Source organism: Bactrocera tryoni, chromosome 2 (assembly GCF_016617805.1).
Source record: "Bactrocera tryoni isolate S06 chromosome 2, CSIRO_BtryS06_freeze2, whole genome shotgun sequence".
NCBI lineage: Eukaryota > Metazoa > Arthropoda > Insecta > Diptera > Tephritidae > Bactrocera > Bactrocera tryoni.
Window position 1 is genome coordinate 7,459,561 of NC_052500.1, and position 18,208 is coordinate 7,477,768.

At 35.1% G+C, this 18,208-nt stretch overlaps 2 protein-coding genes across 6 annotated transcripts in view; one reads left to right on the forward strand and one right to left on the reverse strand.

Annotated features, from left to right (window-relative positions):
- LOC120767243 (homocysteine S-methyltransferase 1-like) overlaps positions 1–13,952 on the reverse strand; it is a 31,245-nt gene extending 17,293 nt beyond the window's left edge. The window contains exons 1-5 of one of the 2 annotated variants that reach the window (XM_040093086.1): positions 13,179–13,939; positions 3,246–3,367; positions 2,846–2,979; positions 2,123–2,675; positions 773–1,629 (exon numbers count right to left, since the gene is read on the reverse strand). In XM_040093086.1, the coding sequence (XP_039949020.1) occupies positions 773–1,629; positions 2,123–2,675; positions 2,846–2,979; positions 3,246–3,367; positions 13,179–13,326 (1,814 nt within the window). In that variant the 5' untranslated portion in view covers positions 13,327–13,939. Of the gene's footprint in view, positions 1–772; positions 1,630–2,122; positions 2,676–2,845; positions 2,980–3,245; positions 3,368–13,178 lie in introns of both variants that reach the window. The other variant, XM_040093085.1, reaches the window with a different exon arrangement.
- Positions 13,953–14,765: 813 nt separating this feature from the next.
- Positions 14,766–18,180, forward strand: LOC120767245 (transport and Golgi organization protein 6). 4 transcript variants are annotated; one of them, XM_040093092.1, is made up of 5 exons: positions 14,768–14,909; positions 14,970–17,309; positions 17,363–17,514; positions 17,572–17,881; positions 17,990–18,180. In XM_040093092.1, exons 1-5 carry the CDS (start codon positions 14,843–14,845, stop codon positions 18,154–18,156), a joined length of 3,036 nt encoding a protein of 1,011 aa, XP_039949026.1. In that variant the 5' UTR covers positions 14,768–14,842; the 3' UTR covers positions 18,157–18,180. The 4 variants fall into 4 exon arrangements, with proteins under 4 accessions (XP_039949027.1, XP_039949026.1, XP_039949028.1 ...); XM_040093094.1 differs by lacking the exon at positions 14,768–14,909 and having other exon boundaries at positions 14,996–15,088; positions 15,145–17,309; XM_040093095.1 differs by lacking the exon at positions 14,768–14,909 and having other exon boundaries at positions 15,310–15,386; positions 15,445–17,309.
- The last annotated feature ends 28 nt before the right edge of the window (positions 18,181–18,208 follow it).

Sequence of the window (18,208 nt, forward strand, 5' to 3'; positions counted from 1 at the left end):
ATGTTAAAATTGGACCAGAAACAGGGATGTGTGGAGAGTGGAGTGGAAGAAAAGGAGTGCGCATAACTCATGGCTTTAGTGCATTCAACGATTTAATTATTTATTGGATTTTAATTACATAAATATGTGTTTGAAGTTTAAAAAACTATTGTATATTAGGCGTTTAATCTTAAGGTCGAGATGTCTTCTTTGCAATAATTTGCTTCAGCCCTGTTTGCTTAACAGATATACTATTGAATGATTTTGAATACTAAGTAAATAAGAAAAAAACTTGTTTTCTAAATTTGGAGAGTTTTGAAACCGCAGTATTGTAATTTTAATACCAGCATTTTTATTAATATCATTTTGAATAGTGGTTTTCGTTGTATTCGAATCAAAAACGTTTTATATTGAATTGGCTGCTGAGCCAAGTGCTTTCTATTTAATAATAAAAACAAAAAATAAATGAGTAACAATATATTGTGACTCCTCAAAGCGCACAGACAGTTTAGAATTTCAATGACTATTCACTCAAATGTTCTTTTTCATCTAAAATGGCTGACCTTAATTAGTCCATACAGTCGAAAAAAAAAATAAAATAATATACACAATTAACACGGAAAGTCAGTGGTATACACATATAGGTATGCACATACATTGGCAAGACATGTATGCAATTGCAAAAAACAAAACGAGAAAGAGCAGAAGAAAAGAAAACGTACAGAAGAAACACACACAAATCGATACAAGCATAGAAACATTCAATCAAATATAAGAGCACGAAAAATCTTACTTATTAAAGGCAGACGTATCGCTAACATTGCGCCGATGTCCAGAGGTGCCACTGCCACCAGAGCTTGGGCCCACGCCCGACACAGTCAGCATACTACTCTTTGTTGGTGTGCTGCCGACAGTTGTATGATGTGCTGACAGAGAGCTCACAGCTATATTGTCCAAACCGTCGCCCAGCCCACCCACGCCCAGGCCCAGACCCACACCAACACTCAGACCACTGCTGCATGCGACTGTGTCTACAGTTGTATTTTTCATTGCTACCGGTGCATTCTCACTAAACGGATCTGGATATACAGACGACTCAAAGAGGCTATTCAGCACTTCAGGCGGCGGTTGTTGTTGCTGTTGTGCTGCAATTGCTGCCGTGTTGGTGATACCGGTTTGGTTGACAGTTTGTTGTGTTAGTTGTGGTGGTGGTGGTGGTGGTGCAACTGTGGGAGTTGCGGCAACTACAATAGTAGAGGTTTGTGGTGTTGTTGCCGGCATGACCACTGTGGCTGCAGACACGGTTGTTGTTGGTGCTTGTTGTTGTATTGGTTGTGGTGGCCCGACTGGTGGCGCCAATTGTGGAAAATTCGCTTGAAATTGTTCAACTATCGGTTGTTGTTGTGGCTGTGGCGATGTTATATTATTGCGTGGTGATGGACTTGGCGGCAAGCCAAGACCCAGTGGATTTGGACCGTGTACAGCAGTGGAGCCTTTCGGGCGTTGACGAGGCGCTACACTCGTACCAGACTCGACGATCGGCACACTTTGAGGCTTAGGTGTTTTTGATGCGGCAGCAGCAGATAAGCGTTTCGCTTCGGACTCAAATGGAGGGATGACGAGTTGTTCGAAATTTGGTGGTGGAGATTTCTGTAGTTCAAGCAAATAAAAATGTTTAGATGATGATAGTATACGTAATACCAATAAATTTCAAATTTAATTTTTTTATTTATATAGGGTTTGCAAAAAATCGGAATGAAAATAAATCCGAGGTCTTTTGAAAAAAAAAACAAGGAAGATTGTTATTTGCCATTGCACCGAAGTTCTATTACCCTTCACAAAAAGAAAAGTTTTAATAAAAGAACTTGATTTTGAACGATCAGTTTGCTTGGGAGCTACATATGTATATCCTATAGTGGTTCATTCTGAACAATTTTTCGAAGATTGTGATTTTTTGAAAATCCTAGAATAGTTTTTTCGCGTTGAGCAAATAATTTATTAAATTGCTGACACTATATTTCTATTTGTTCTTAGATTGCAATATTTTATAATCCAAGTATAACCTTTTCGCATTGAGGAAATAAGTTATTAAATTGTTGAAACTATAGAAGAATTCCAAATAGTTTCTGCTGAGAAAACTTACGTGCAAATTTTGTACTGGATTCTCTTTGCCAGCCAATCGGAACACCACTTCACACACTTGCCAAATATTCGGCCGCTTATCCATATCGGGCTCGAGCATATATTTAATCAATTGATGCATGCCTTTTGAGTATTTGGAATTGTCTGGTATGGAGAATTGACCATTCTGTATGGCCAACGTACTTTCGCCGAAGGGCAAATTGAAAAAGCACAATTTGTATAGCATGCAGCCGAGTGCCCAGATATCCGCTTTAGTTGTAATACTTTTACCAGAATAGAGATCGATCATTTCAGGCGCACGATACGATAATGTTGTATACTTTTGGATTTCCTCTTCAACCAAAGTGACACCATGTTGTTGCGGATTCAAAACTTTCCCTGTGGCTGAGCCAAAATCGCAGAGTACAAAATTACCAGCATCATTCTGCAGTATATTCTCAACTTTCAAGTCCCTATGGATAATTGGGGTTTGACAATAGTGCAAGCGTGACACTGCCTCTGAAATATCACAGAATATGGTGAGAACTTCCTGTTCGTTAAAGCCAACCTGCAATCTGCAATGTATTTAAACGTAAATAAACATAATTATTCCGGTGCAAATGTGTGTATGTTTGTGTATAAAGTATATAGTGTGTGTGTGTGTGTGTGTGTGTGTGTATGAGTGTGTTGTGCTTGCATGCAGTCACTTATTTGATTAATTATGAATTAATTGTATAGCACTCACCTTGCATTCATCATGGCCAGCATGTGCTGCTTGCAGTAGGGCATGAGCAACAGTACTTCACATACACCGTTACCGGTGTGCGTAATACTCGAGTCTACGTAGCCTATAATATTCTTATGACCGCTTAGATTACTCTACGGAAAAGGCAGAAAACATACAAAATATAATGCGGTTTAACTGAAGAGCGATTCTCATAATGTGTATTATTCCCATAATATAATATTTACTTAGTTATATGTTATAATGAGTGAATAAAAATATATAATGAAATATTTAATAATTTAAGCGACACGAAAGCGTGGAATGTTAGCCGTGATAATGGCCTGCACACCGTAGAGCTCAGCCGAAGGCTAGCACTCCAAATTTTGTGCGCTTAGCGTGAGTGTAACGGTGCACTTACAGCGATCTGAATCTCCCTTTTGGCCACGTTCAAGTCGTGCTCGTTATTCACATACATACGTTTCAGCGCATATTTTGTATTGCCTGTGTTCGCTTTAGCGAGGAAGACCATGGCAAAACCACCTGCAAGGAAGCCAAATCATGGTTGATTAAAAATATTCTGCTAAAATATACTATACATATTTATAGAAAGATACACACGAATTAATGCATGTGTACAAAAAAAACTAAAATGTCTATAGTGTTTCGTGATAAAGCAACACTTCGAATTTATTTGCAATTCCAGACACATTTCAGGAAATTCTTTTTCTGCTTAGTAAAGTGATTAATAATCTGCAGGCTAGACAAAGCTTATTAATTCCATTATTTTCTATATTAAATGGAAAGGAAAAAGTAATTAATTCGCATTTAGCCATCTTACGATTAGAGCCATAATATATACGGAATTCATATGATTAATACTCGGTTGATTGTTGGTTCGAAGTTTAACGTAGACTCGGTCTATTTAGTTCTAATACAGAGTGCTCTAAGATTTTATTATTATATTATTTTGAGTCTGTAGTTTCCTTGAGCAGACATGGCGTTAAGAGGAATCAATGCTCATGAAATTCTGTGGAGCTCACTGTCTTTGATCAATAAGGAAAGAAATGAACACAGCATATGGTTTTTGTTTTAACACAACTTATTTCTCAAAAAGTTTCTTAATGTAATACGGACAGGAAAAAACGTGAACTTCAGTTGCACTGAAGCTATAATATTCTTCACAAATACAAACGTTTCCATACGAGCACTAGATTTAGATTGGTCAGTTCGTATGACAACGATATGCTATAGTGATTCGATCTGAAAATTTTCTTCAGAGATTGTACCGTTGCCTTGGACAATAATTCATACTTAATTTCGTGAAGATATCTCGTTGAATAAAAAAGTTTTTCATACAACAGCTTGATACTGATAGTTCAGTTATAGCTATATGCTATAGTGGTTCGATATCGGCGGTTCCGACAGATGAGCTTCTTGGAGAAAAAAGGACGAGCGCAAATTTCCAGATCGATTTCTGAAAAGCTGAGGGACTAGTTCGCATACATACATATGTACATATATACTGGTAGATAACAGGACAGACAAACATAGCTAAATCGACTCAGCTCGTCACGCTGATATAATTTAGATACATATATTTTGTAGGGCTTCCGACGTTTCCTTTTGGCTACGAACTGCGTGGTAAACTTACACACTCTTTTCAGGGTATAACATTCGAAGTTCTTATTATTCTGATTACCGATCAAAGTTTCAGAGAGTTGCGGCAAACATGCCACATTTCTAAAGACACAATGGAAGAACATTTCAGCCCAATGCAGTTTTTTTGTAACAGTTCTAAATTGTTACCGCCGACTTCTTGCGTTTAGTCGTCTTTTTAAACACCTTTTTCAATCAATCAAAATTTTCAATATCAACAAAATCCCTTGAATAATGAAAGGAGTGTGTGTTCGCCAAATATAATATTTAACAAATATACCACAAACATTTTTTGACTGTAATATTGAGTTAAGTAGGCTCAAATGCGCTAAAAATTCGGACCACTCAGCTCTTTAAATCCCCTGGTCAGTATAAAGAGATTCGGGGATTTCGGATTTTTGAAACAATTATATCATAATTATTTTTTCTCATATTCAATTTCAGACATAACTAGTATTTTGTATTTATTTGTCCGAAAATCCGAATTCTGCATTCTTTTGAAAACCACTACAAGCTTAAAGAGCTTGTTTGCTTTTGTTATCCTCCTACCATGCATTAGTTTATGTATAACCCACTTATATGTACTACTTTACAAACGGAACCGTTATGATATTAAGGGCGTAGAAACTGTGATGCTGAACGTACAATTCTCGTACTTAAAATACAAGAACACTTCCTACTGTCGTTTCATCTGCATACGCATAAGTAATGCAATTAAATTGCAATTCAATTAAAAAATGTACTGTTAGTCCAAGTTGTGATACGTAACATACACACTATATGACTAAGAATGGTACCACTTGGCCACTTTGAACAAAACGTACTAATGACAAAGTCTTACTCATTCCATACTCTGCACTGAAACACATTTATATGGAGACACTCGCCTTTATAAATGTACTTTGGTACATATGTATTCCTAATAATATATGTATGTATGCATCATATTCAGGTACAGATGTAAATACATATGTATGTACCTTGGTGCCATAAAGTTACTATTTACACGGCAAAGTATTTACGTTTTTGTGTCAAAAGCGAAGTAATCGATATTTGTAGCATGCTACAGCCGGCAAATAATTCCTACACACACACACACAAAAGCACTTCGTGAGTGGGAACATTTAAAATGGTTGGGAAGGAGAGGATTTATAGACTTAAAGAGGAGGAAAAATGCTTTTGAGAATCCAAATAGATGCATTGAGTAAGAAATTTGAGTGTGGAGAAGCCAATTCGGCATATTAAAGTATTAAAGACGATTTTTTTAAGCGAGGAAGGACAGATGTATTAAGAAAGTAAGTCATGTGTATGAATTTCGTTAAGAACTTTACTTAAAATAGAATAGAATAAATTCTGTTAAAATGTACGGTATGAACTACATATCATCACATACAATGTGACAAAAAAGTACACGGAAATTGTAAATAAAACGCAAAATATTTAATTATTCGTTAATATTTATTTTGTCGCCTTCAAAGTAATCCTCGCTAGATGTAATACACTTTTGCTAACGATCTGTCCAGTCCCCGAAACACTTTTCATAAGCACTCTCAGCTCCTTCGGCGAATTTTGTTTTATCTCTTCAATCCACTTAAAACAGGTCCTACGGAGCGACAATTTCAGTTTGGAGAACAAAAAATAATCACACGGAGCCAAATCTGGTGAATACGAATTTTGATCGATTATATTCATTGCGTTTTTGGTTTTAAATGCGATGCTTCATTATCATTGTGTCAAATCCATGAATTGTTCTTACAGAATTCTGGCCGTTTTCGACGGATGTTCTCTGCAAACGCCCTAATACGGCCAAGTGGAACTTCTATTGACCGTCTGAATGTTGTATCGGAATTCGCACGATAAAACATGTCAAAAGATACCTGTTTACTTTACTCTTTTTGAAAAAAATTCAAAATCATTCGAATGGACTCCCGAGAGGTGTCTAGATCTCATGCCATCTCTCTAACACTTGCCTGACGATTTTCAATTACCATATCCTTCACTTTTTAATATTTTCATCAGTTGAAGAGGTCGACGGTCGTCCAGAACGAGGCATGTCTTCAACGATCTCTCGGCAATGCGAAAAGATTTTGACCAATTTAAACAACGAGTTTTCATTGCACCCTGTGGCTTTTTCCTATTTACGAAACTTAAAGGTCCGCTTCAGGGAACACACCATGAGTTCATTGAAGCTATAAAAATGAACCACTGAAGGCAAGGATGGTCTTTCCTAGCCGAGGTTTATAACAGGTGTATGGAAAATTGGATTAAGCATTGGCATTGGCTTTAAAAGAGCTTATTTTGAAGAGGTTATAAAAAATTATATTTAAGTACATGTATACAATTTTCTGTCTGTCCAACAAGAATGACGTCTTGTTAAAATGAAATAAAACACACAAATTTGGCCCAAATGGGTTCTGCTTTTTTTTGTTATGCATATAATTTTATGATTTGAACAAAATGTCGGCTCCGGTTCGACTGGAATTTCGGCTATAGTTACCCTCGAGCTCGAACCTTGCTGGTTGATTGACGTAAATCATTGATTTAGCATACTGATTTTGACGGTCATTTAGCTCAGCCATTACCCGAAATTAACGAGTCGCCAAACTTTGCAATGTGTACATGTTTAGACGTGAAATATGAGGCGATCCACCGTCTTGTTGGAAATAGAGACCGCATGGGGCGATTTTATCAAAAGTCGGTCAACATCGTGTTATAACTCTTGCTATTGATGGTAACGACATTTTCCACCTCCTTTCGAAAGAAATAATGCTCGATGCTGACACCATACCACAAACCGCAAATGCGTTTCCTAAACCACACGAATTTCTGACTCATAACGATAATTTTGTTTGTTGACGAACCCATTAAGCCAGAAATAGGCCTCATCTGAGAATATGTTTCTTCGATGAATTTTGGTTTTTAACGTTGTTTTCGCGCGAGCTGTCAAAATCCCGTCATGCCTATTGTTACACGCTGTATATTTAGTTTAGTTGACTCTGTCTCTAAAAACACGATATACCTCATTTAATTCTAGTGAAATATTAATTTGCGGTTAGTGAGAAGGTAGGAGATTAGCGGACTTTCCGTTTTAAAATTTCATTGAAAAATATGAGTGTACATATGTACGCCTATTTTGATTCATTCATTCGAATTAAAAATAAATAATTACAATACCTATTTTTAGAAAATATTTTTGGCCATAAAGTTTGTGTGGATTAAAGAAAATAATATTATTGGTAAATTTAAACTCTATCATTCAATATAGTTTCCTTCTAATGCGATAAATTGTATATAGGGATATTATATAGGAATCTTCTAACTTTGCAATAAAGTTTTTTTTATTACGATTTTTCCTTTACTTCAAAATATGCCCCTACTTCTCTGCATATTAGCTAAATTTCTGTTCAGTGAGCATACTTTTAAGACCTGAGAACAGGAAAAAGTTTATTGGGCCAGATCCGGAGATTACGGCGGTCCATTATCTTGACCACATAGCACTTTCTTTCCTTCAAAAGAGATTTTTTTTCTGCAATTTATACCTTCCAGTTGCAATAACGCTATATAATTTCTATATATAGTTTTTTTCAATTTTCAAGATAATCGCATTCTAAAATACAGGCGTTATAGATATCAATCTATTTTCGTTCTCGTACATTTTTATTCCATAATCTATCGTCTTCCAAATTCCTTAATAGGAACGAGGGAACTTCTTGGAGAACAGGATTATAGAGAAAGTCGGATTGTTATATTACGATATTAGGAGGATATGACTGATAACTAATCGGCATCTTAATCTCTCCAAATTATTCATGAATCAAAACAACAATGTAAACATTACATGAGAGAGAGAGAAAAAAATAATAAGAGCTGGCTTACAACATTTCAGCGCGAGATAAGAACTCTATGGAATAAAGGCAAAGCTGTTGATTTGTATTATAAATTTCCCAGGTGTGGCGCGTCATTAGCATTTTTAACGACAGACGCCTCAGCGATGCCTACAAACAAACAAAAATTGCGCGAAATGCAAAACAGCTCTATTAGAATATGAAAAACAACAATGATGTATTAGACTAGTGTAGCTATTAGGAGACAAGGGCGAGCATAAAAACTATGGGACGAAATTTGCTTATCAAATTTTTTTGTTTAGTACTCATTGGTTTTTCGAAATCTAATGAGCATTGCGGGGGATGCGGTTTTTACAACGACAAAATATAAAAAATACCTAGCAATTCGCCACAGAATATCGCAAAACCAGCAACAACAAAAGTGAATACACAACAAACAAGTGTTCGCCAGTGGGTATAAGGGGGTCGCCACAGCTGATGATAAAGTTGATATGCAAAGTAGCAACCGCGCCAGCAACAACAAGCACAAGTGATAAGTAACAACAGCGTAGTAAACACAAAAGCGCCAAATACGAATTGTATCACTTGCTTTGGTGACTTGCTAACTGGTGTGTGCATGTATGTATGTATGTATGTATGTATATGGCGTGCACGTGTATATATTTTTAATACATTTTAAGTATTTAAAGGGGAGATTTCAGATTCTAGATCTGTATATATAAATATATACATATATGTATGTACATACGTATGTATATCAAAATATGGGTTTGGATATTTGTAGTAGTTGCATTTCTCCGTTACTGTAGCTTTAATGCGGTGTTTATATTTATTTGTAACCATGTAGGTACTAATATGTAACGCTAAGCGAACGTTATTCCAAGGTCAAAACGTTTACGCAGTGTGGGGCAATCAACGTTTAACGGCCAAAATGTATGTATGTATGTACATACATATGTATGTTTGTACACAAATATTTAACTTCAATGTGCACATAATTGAGGTAATAGTCAGAATTGAATCGACAGTTCGCCTTAAAGCAAGCTTATTACATCAGTATGTACATATGTATATATGTATGTATGTGCATTTGTTTGTAAGTAAACTAAAACACACGGAAATTGAATTTTTATAATTTTTTTTAGTATACCCTACACTGTATATGACTATATAGGGAGCGGATTAAATCATATATGTATATACATACATACATATGTATGCATGCAAACAGATGTTTGAAACTATTGTACTGAAATTGTGAAAGTAGATGTTTTTATTAGATATAAGCAATTTTACATCTAATTTTATGTAATATTCTAAGCCTTGATACACTTTCTAAAACGATTGATCGCATGACTCTTAGATCATAATTTTTCGACTCCTTTTGTCAGGATGAAAAGGAAAAAAGAAAAAAAACGTTGACTTCGATTGCACCGAAGCTATAATGTTGTTGTTTTGGTTGTTATAGAGGCCGAATTCCGCTGAGTTGACAGGCCTTGGTCAGATAAAAATCCGGGTCCGTTCCGGTTACGTGGACTCGACTGTCGTGGGAACGAAGCTTTAATACTCTTCACCAGTTCATTTCTTATAGCATAAAATGATATAAAAAGTTGATTTTGATTTAAATATTCGGAAATTGTATCGTTGCCTTGGGCAATAATCTGTGAGAAATTAAGATATTTTGTCAAATAAAAAGCTTTCCATTCAAGGACTTGATTTTGAGCGATCAATTTCTATGACAGCTATAAGCTATAATGGTCCGATATCGGATTCCGACAAATGAGTAACTTCTTGGGGAGAAAAGGTTGTCTGCAAAATTTCAGATCGATATCTGAAAATCTGAGGGGGGCTAGTTAACGTATATACAGACAGACCGGCGAACACGACTAAATCGACTCGTAACGCTGATCACGTATATCGTATATACTTACTTCGTAGGTTCTCCGGCGTTTTCTTTTGGGCATAACAAACTTCATGACAAACTTAATATACTATTTTTTATTAAAAGTTCACTGTCTAAATAATAAGGGGTGTGTTGAATATAGTAAATCCGAGTTGGAAAGAAATAAGAGTTCGTACTGCAAAAATTCAGTGAAGCAATTCAAAAGTAGAGAAGTGGGAACTGCTTCGTTATACGCATACCGATGACAGTCGTCTCTACGAAACAAGCACCGTCTCACATGTATATGCTGTCAAGAATTTTCAACTCAACAGGGCTTCTCAATATTAATTTTATGCTGCTTTAAAATAAATAAATAAAGTTAATTTTTTTTTTACATTATTAAAGAAGCGAGAGCTTTTGCAAGGAAAGCAAATGTGTTCTAGGAAAATGTAGGCAGGTTTATAAATGTCGAAGGTTAGCTAAGCAGTTAAGAAAATTCGGAGAGAATTCTAATTTGCATACACTTGCTCGCAAGCAATTGCTGCAATTGAAAGCACACGAAATACCAAATAAAAATGCAAAAAATACTGAAAACCAACTGTATATGCATAAATAAATGTACTGGATTCGAATAAACTTGCATACGTACGTATAAAAAATGGGTATGAGCATTGCGAAAAATGAGTGCAAAAAAGAGAACTGAGCAAGTTGCCTCAATAAGTTTAGTGGAATAAAAAAAATGTCGAAGAAACACAAACTTTGTAGCTTTGCCGCTGCGCTTCGACTGAGAGACAATCGTTAGACCGTCAATTAGCTGTATATACTCTGTGTTTCTTTTTAGTCCAGTACAAATAAATTTTGTCATACAAAATGTTGTATTAGCTCAATTAATGCATATGTATGTTATTATTTTTGCATTTCGGAGTAATTGTGCCAGCAATGAATCACAGCACCGCCTTTTGTATTGTATTCTTTATATATGAAAATAAACGAGACGAGATTTTGGACCAACTATGAGATTGAAAGCCAATTTTTGGTTGTAAGATAGCTAGATTATAGCCGACAGGAATCAGAAAAAAGTTCTCAAAATATTTTGAACTTACATATGGGGTTATCCAAAATTGCCTTCAGTTTAAAATGTTATATATGTACATATGTACATATATACATACATACATATATGGTCTTTTAATCCTCAGAACGACAATTATGAGAGCTTTGTTGATTCTTGTTGTAACTGCCAATCCAACAGTACTTTTCAAATAAATCTACGTGACATGGTATTCAAGACGTTAGTGAATCATATTTAATGCTTAGTTAGAAAACTAATCCAATTTTTTATAAATAGATGTTCTTATGACGAACGATTTTAATATGAAATACACAAGCTGGGTTATCATTTACAAACCAATGAAGATTAAATTTTCAAACAAACTTTAATTTTGTTGCATATAAATATACGTAGATAACTACATAGATAGATAATATATGTACATACATACATACATATATAAACATTAGCAATTTATTAAAATTTTATATTAATTTACTTATTAAAGGTTAAGAGTGTTTTATGTGACACTGAATTTGACTATACATACATATATGCATATCATGGTTGGTTTTATGCAAAAGAATCGGCCGTTTTTTGTTTTTTGAATCACTACGTGATTACTACAAACAGTTATAATTGATGATACCAAGCATAGTAGAATATTTCTTATAAAATATATAATGTGCATAAACATTGTCGAACGTGCTTCAGATAGCATATGAGATAAGAAATTATTTATGGAACATATTAAGATTTTTTCTGTGTTCCCATAAACATACTCACACTAACTGATAGATAGGTACTGAAATGTACGAGTATTTAAAAATATATGTATATTCCGACTTTCTTAATAGTTAAATTTACAAATGCCATCGTGATTGATTTTGGTTTCAGTAACATAGATTCTATTTCATGACGAAGTAGTAGCAAGAAAGTAAATATACATAAGTATATGAAAACGCATACAACGTTTCCTAATTTTGGGCTTTGCTTGTCTTGACTGAATTTAAAATTATCCGCATAACTCCTTTTGTGCTTTATATCTTATAAAAACCTCATGGCGTGCATATTGTATAACACGTCGTCGGCAGGGGTACCGCAATTCGTTATGCAGTTAACTGCGGTATATGAGAATATTGCATTTACACTGATTGAGTTTATATATGTAGTACACATACATACAAAGTTTGTATGATTTGCATATTCCTTGAGTAATTTTTGAACTTTATCGCATTTATTCATAGGAAAGCTAGTGACTGTGTCAATGTTGTATTTTCATTACACTAACAATTATGACAGAAATATGTCTAGGTCAGCAGAGTATTTGAAGGTAAAATTAAAGGAAGTGTAGGGAAATGGGTTTACCACAAATTTAAAAAGTAATTGTAGTAAAAGCTGTTAAATTTTATTTTATTTAAATAGTTGAAACATACAAACATACATAAATTTATATTGTACGAGTATATTTATATTCTCTAGTTACAATTTTAAACTACGATTGTGAGACTATCGTCACAACATTATGCTACAACTATTTCACGCAATCTCAAACCAAAGATATCAACATTATCTTATCATCCTCTACTGTTCCACTTTTGGTCGGTATGCCATTTATGTATCTTTATAATTTCACTTAATCTCCATAATTCAAATGCTTCTCTAACCAATCAACACCGTGGGTTTACTCAAGTGGAAATGTCACAGATAAGAACATACATAAGTGAACTCATTGTGTGCACGTAACAAAGAGTAGGCAAATGACCCTAATGTACACATTCCATACAATGCAGGCCAACATCACCTGTTTTCTTACCAACACAAAAGATACAAATTACACAAGTTTCACCACTTAACTTTATTGAATTATTTTTGAAATAATATAAGTACAAAAAATAAAATCAATTGCCAACTCACCTTCAGCGAGCACATCTTCCACGGTCACACTTACACGTCCCACTGTAAATACTTTACCAACAAAACTGTTGGTCTCCTTCGATGTGGAGTGATTGTGCGAGTTATCCAATTTTTCATTTTTATCGAATTTTGAAAAGATTTTCTTCATGTTGATGACAATTGGTTGACCACACTAAGGTGGTGGAACTGTCAACCACAAATATGGAAACTTTGCGGATGCTGCACAGCAGATATAGTAAAAAATTACACGTTGATAATGGGTTGTCTTGCTATTGCAAAATGAATTGCGCATCCACCCGAAGTGGGTAACGAGTCATGCGTTACGGCGACGGTGGTGGCAGCGTTAACTGACTATGATGACGAAACGCCCACAAGTTGTGAATGCACCGCTTCTTTCCGGCGACAGCCTGACGGATCTAGTATATATAGAATGCACTGAAATATTTTTACTTTGGTTTCACTATATTATTGACACTTTTTCAAAGTCACTGTTTAATTCAACAGCTGCTTTGCTTTCGCCAATTTTAATGGCAGAAAAGAAAGTTTGCTTTTTTTGCGTTTTACTTCGATTTTCCCTTCTACTTTTTGCAACTATTATAATATTTTTTGTTTAATTTCTTTATGATTTGTTTATTAACCCTACAAAGCAATATGCACTTCCTAACCGAATTTGATGCTTAATGTTTCAAATTGTTAAGACTTCTCTGGCAATGTTTCAAAAGAAAATCGCAATAATCGAATATTTTCACCTGCCAGCAATCGCGAACAAATCACAAAATTTGCTAGTTGACATTGACAGTTCTAATCCGTCTGTCAATCTCCCAGTTTGCTTTGATCGTGTTTCTTACTATTTTGCAGGGTTGTATAAAGAATGTGAAAATGAAATCAATTTTAATTCACAAAAATTTTTAGTCAGGCAACTCTATGTTATCATATCAAACAAGAAAAATAAGAAGCAAAACAAAATAGAATTAATAAAAAATGATTTTGTTAACTTTGGTGGTATTTTTTGTTTTTATTTCGCATATACGAACGCATAGTATTAATTTTACAAATCTAGTATTTATGCGAAGTTTTTTTCAATATTTCTCTTTCACAAAAATATTTCAACTAAAGTAGTTTTTCGTATGTTTGTAGATATATTTCAGAAAATTCATAAACATTTCATCATAACATTTTACATTAGTTCGCGTAAAATTATGACATTGTCGTCTTGATATCAATATCATATCATAAAATTTATATTGCATATGCATTGAAAAATAAACTTTAAACTATCATATATTTTTGTTAAAAAGAAACAAATATTTACATCGAAATGAATACAAGATTTATCGTCTTATTCTTTTTGCACTCTAATTTGGTTACTGTGAAATTCCTCCAAATTTGCAATTTATTAACCTGAAATTAAAACTAAAATTAATTTACAAAATCAAGAAAAAAATTAGATATTTAGATATTTAATTTTGGCGAAAATGTTTTAATATGCATCTACTAATGAAAAATCTAAATTTTATTTATTTAATTAAGGGCAATTCGAAATTATCATCATATGGCCAATTGGGTTGTACTTTTGCGACTTGGCAACCCTAAGCCCAATAGTAAACAAAATACTCGTGTTAGAAGTGACTTGTGTTTTATTTGCGGTGAAAGTAAATAACAACATGGAAAGTGTTAATGTTGCAAAATATTTGCTAGTTTTAGAAAGTTTGAAATTTACTGAAGATGAAGGTAATTAAACCATTGTTATTTAAAAAAAATATAGAGTATAATTAAAGTAATATTATTTAGGCTGTGATGATAAATCGAAAAAGATCCAAGTCTCCAAAGATGAGCAACGTGTGGAACAAAACATAACAATATTGCAAAAGTTTATGCCGGAAAATACAACTGCTTTAATTGAGAAAACTGTGAGTACATTTAACACTTCATGGTTGGAATCTGAACTGCATTTACATTCTATCAGTATTGCCGAAGATGATAAAGAGCTAATATATGCTGTTTATATGCAGCGTATATTGTTGGAAATTGTAAATAATGTTAATTTTAATAGTGAGGCTAAAGAAGATCTTATATCGACTCGTCATATCAGCCTCTGCATTGAAGCAGTGCAAGATTTGGCCAAATATGCGCTACATAGACAGTTGCATGTCACGTTCTACGAAATAAGCGTCTTTACAAATGAACGCGTGGCACACGATGCTCATTGTAATTACCCATTATTGTTATTGTCTATAGAAATATTTGAGCATTTATTAAAAATTAGGCAACTTCATATGGCCAACGCGATGGAGATAGTTTTGCGTGATTATATTGCGGCTATATTCAGTATCCGTTTAGCAAGTGCGACGCAGGAATTCTCTCTACAGGATGAAACTTTAAAGGCATTACAAAATAAATTAAATTATATCTGGCTGTATGTAAGTAAGGTAGAATTTTTAAGAAACATTATGCTACTGAAGGGCTTACGACGTGCACCAGCTGACTTGCAGAAACAATTACATCACGAACTATTACAGAAATTACTTTCTAAAGATGGATTTACAACATTAGTTGCTACCCTGCATACAGCGCAGTCTACAAACGCAAGTGGCACCAGCACGAATAGAGCGATGCTAAGCGATAAGCAAGTTTTCGAGATTATCGCCAACATTGTCGCTTTTCGTGGGCACACGCAACCCGCACAAAACACTTTGATAAGACAAATATTCCAATTTCTTAATACTTGTTTACTAAACGAAAGTGCGATGATAGACTGTATGGGCGCCGGACTGTTATCACTGCGCCGACTTTATGATTTAAATGAGCTAAACAAGTTGCAGATAAGAGATATCATTGCAAACAATTTTTCTAAATTAAGTCAACCAGCGGACGTGCTAAGCGGTCTAATAGTGTTGGAACATAAAGAGCTATCCCTGCTTATTGCCTTAACATATCAGCTCTTCTGCAGTTCAGCAGTAGAATGTTTACCTACTGAACTATTGATTCCTTATCTACCACTATTGCTGCAAATGTACCATCACATGCCCGATGGATTTTTACAAAAGAAGCAATTAGCAAGTATTGTAACGCGCTGCCTACACAATTGTACGCTGGATGAACTGCAACGAATTGTTGTAAAGTTGTATAAGCAAAGGTTCGATGATAATTGGCAGCAGCTGCATCCGCGCGTTATCATCTATCCCAATGTCGAACAAACGCAACTTACAGTAAAAATTGCCGGCGTCGAAACGAAACAAGATTTCAGTGCCTCTTTGGCAGTGCCAGAGCTTTTAATGACCAGCAATCACAACATACTCACCTACAGAGTATTTATGATTCTTTTGCATGAAATGTCTAATATTTTGGATGACGTTGCGATTAGTCAGCACGAAGCACAAATTGAGTTGTTGCAAACCGAAGATGAATTAATTACTTTCTTAAATTCCAAATACCCGGTTAAAGTGGAGATTTTACTCTCTCTAAATACGTTGATCTCACATCAGCCACTTAAATCGCAAATCTTTGAAAATATCACCGATTTTCTACGCTTTTTACGCACTGTCCTGCAAAAACGTTTGAGCACACATATGTCCAGTGGTAATGGTCAACAAACCGAATCTATGGATCAAACTTTACTCATTCTTTTGACATTAACACAAGAGTTACTCGAACAAAGCCAAATTCCGGAAGCATATCGCGATTTAATACCTGCGCTACAAAAACTACAAATCCAAACGCCTAATCAGCTAATTAAATCACGCGTTAAATGCCTACTCCCACTATTGAATGGTGAATTTAAGGCAAGTGCTGCACAGCAATCGAGTGCCTTTAACACAGCGCGTGCACTTGTCGAATCTACGGAGTCACACTTGCAGGTCTACGGCATACAAATGTTGCTCGAGTTGTTGCGGCAACGCGATAGTGTAACGCTCGCCAATACACACTTGCTAATTGCTTTGGCGCTGAGCACGCTTAAAAATCGAGAATCATACACGTTTCTAAATTGTGTACGCTTGTTTGTGGGTTTAGTGCATGTTATGGAAATCGAAGTGTTGGAAACCTTAGCCGATGAATATCTCAACGAACAGGCGACAATCGATTATCGTTTGGTAGTGGGAGAAGCTATGCTAAAGGTTGCACAGGAGTTGGGTGAGTTTGACAAAATGCTAATATAATATGAAATACATGACTTTCTCTTGCAGGTCCACTTTGTTATAAATACAAAGATACATTGTTGAATTGTTTTATGCATGGCGCGCGCAGTCCCCTGAATGAGTTCCGGATGTCTTCATTTTCTAATCTTGCCCAGCTGGCACGTACACTTTGCTACCAAGTGCAACACTTTTTTCAAGAGGTGGGTAAAGAGACATTTCGTTGCCTACAATATTTGATAAATGTTTTCTCGTTACAGCTGCTCAACCTCATCGATTGTGAGCTCAGCACAGGCAAATATCTGCCTGCCAAACGTGCTGCTACTTTGGTGCTAAGCGAACTTTTGGAGGGCATCGACAATTTGTTGGGCTTCGAGGAGATGCTGCTGCCAATTTATCGCGTGCTCAAAGTAATCGAAGCCGATGAAACCATAGATGTGAAAATGCGTCAACACGCGGCAAACGGTTTGAGAACATTGGCCGCAAAGTGTAAGAAGTTTTTGTTCCCAGCAGCTCAAATGCAAAAGGAGATACGCATATTTGGCATAAATGAGCCCGAAACAAAAAGTGGTAATGCAAAAAGATATATTTTGGAATTAAACTAGTATTTTTTCTCTTAGCTTGTTATGTTGTTATTAGATATTAATTTATTGTATTCGTCTTTCCGTTCGCTTTTAGCAAACGAAAATATATTCTTCATGGCAAACATAAACCTTTTAAATGCGCTGCAATTTACTAGTTACTATTATACACAAATCATGTATATGGACAGACATTTAAGGCACCGTTACGATAAGTGCAAAAAATGCTTAAAAATATTTCACCATGCTGACAAGTACAAATAAGGAACACATTCAACTAGAAATTTTAATTTACTCTAGCACACGCTGTTGCAAG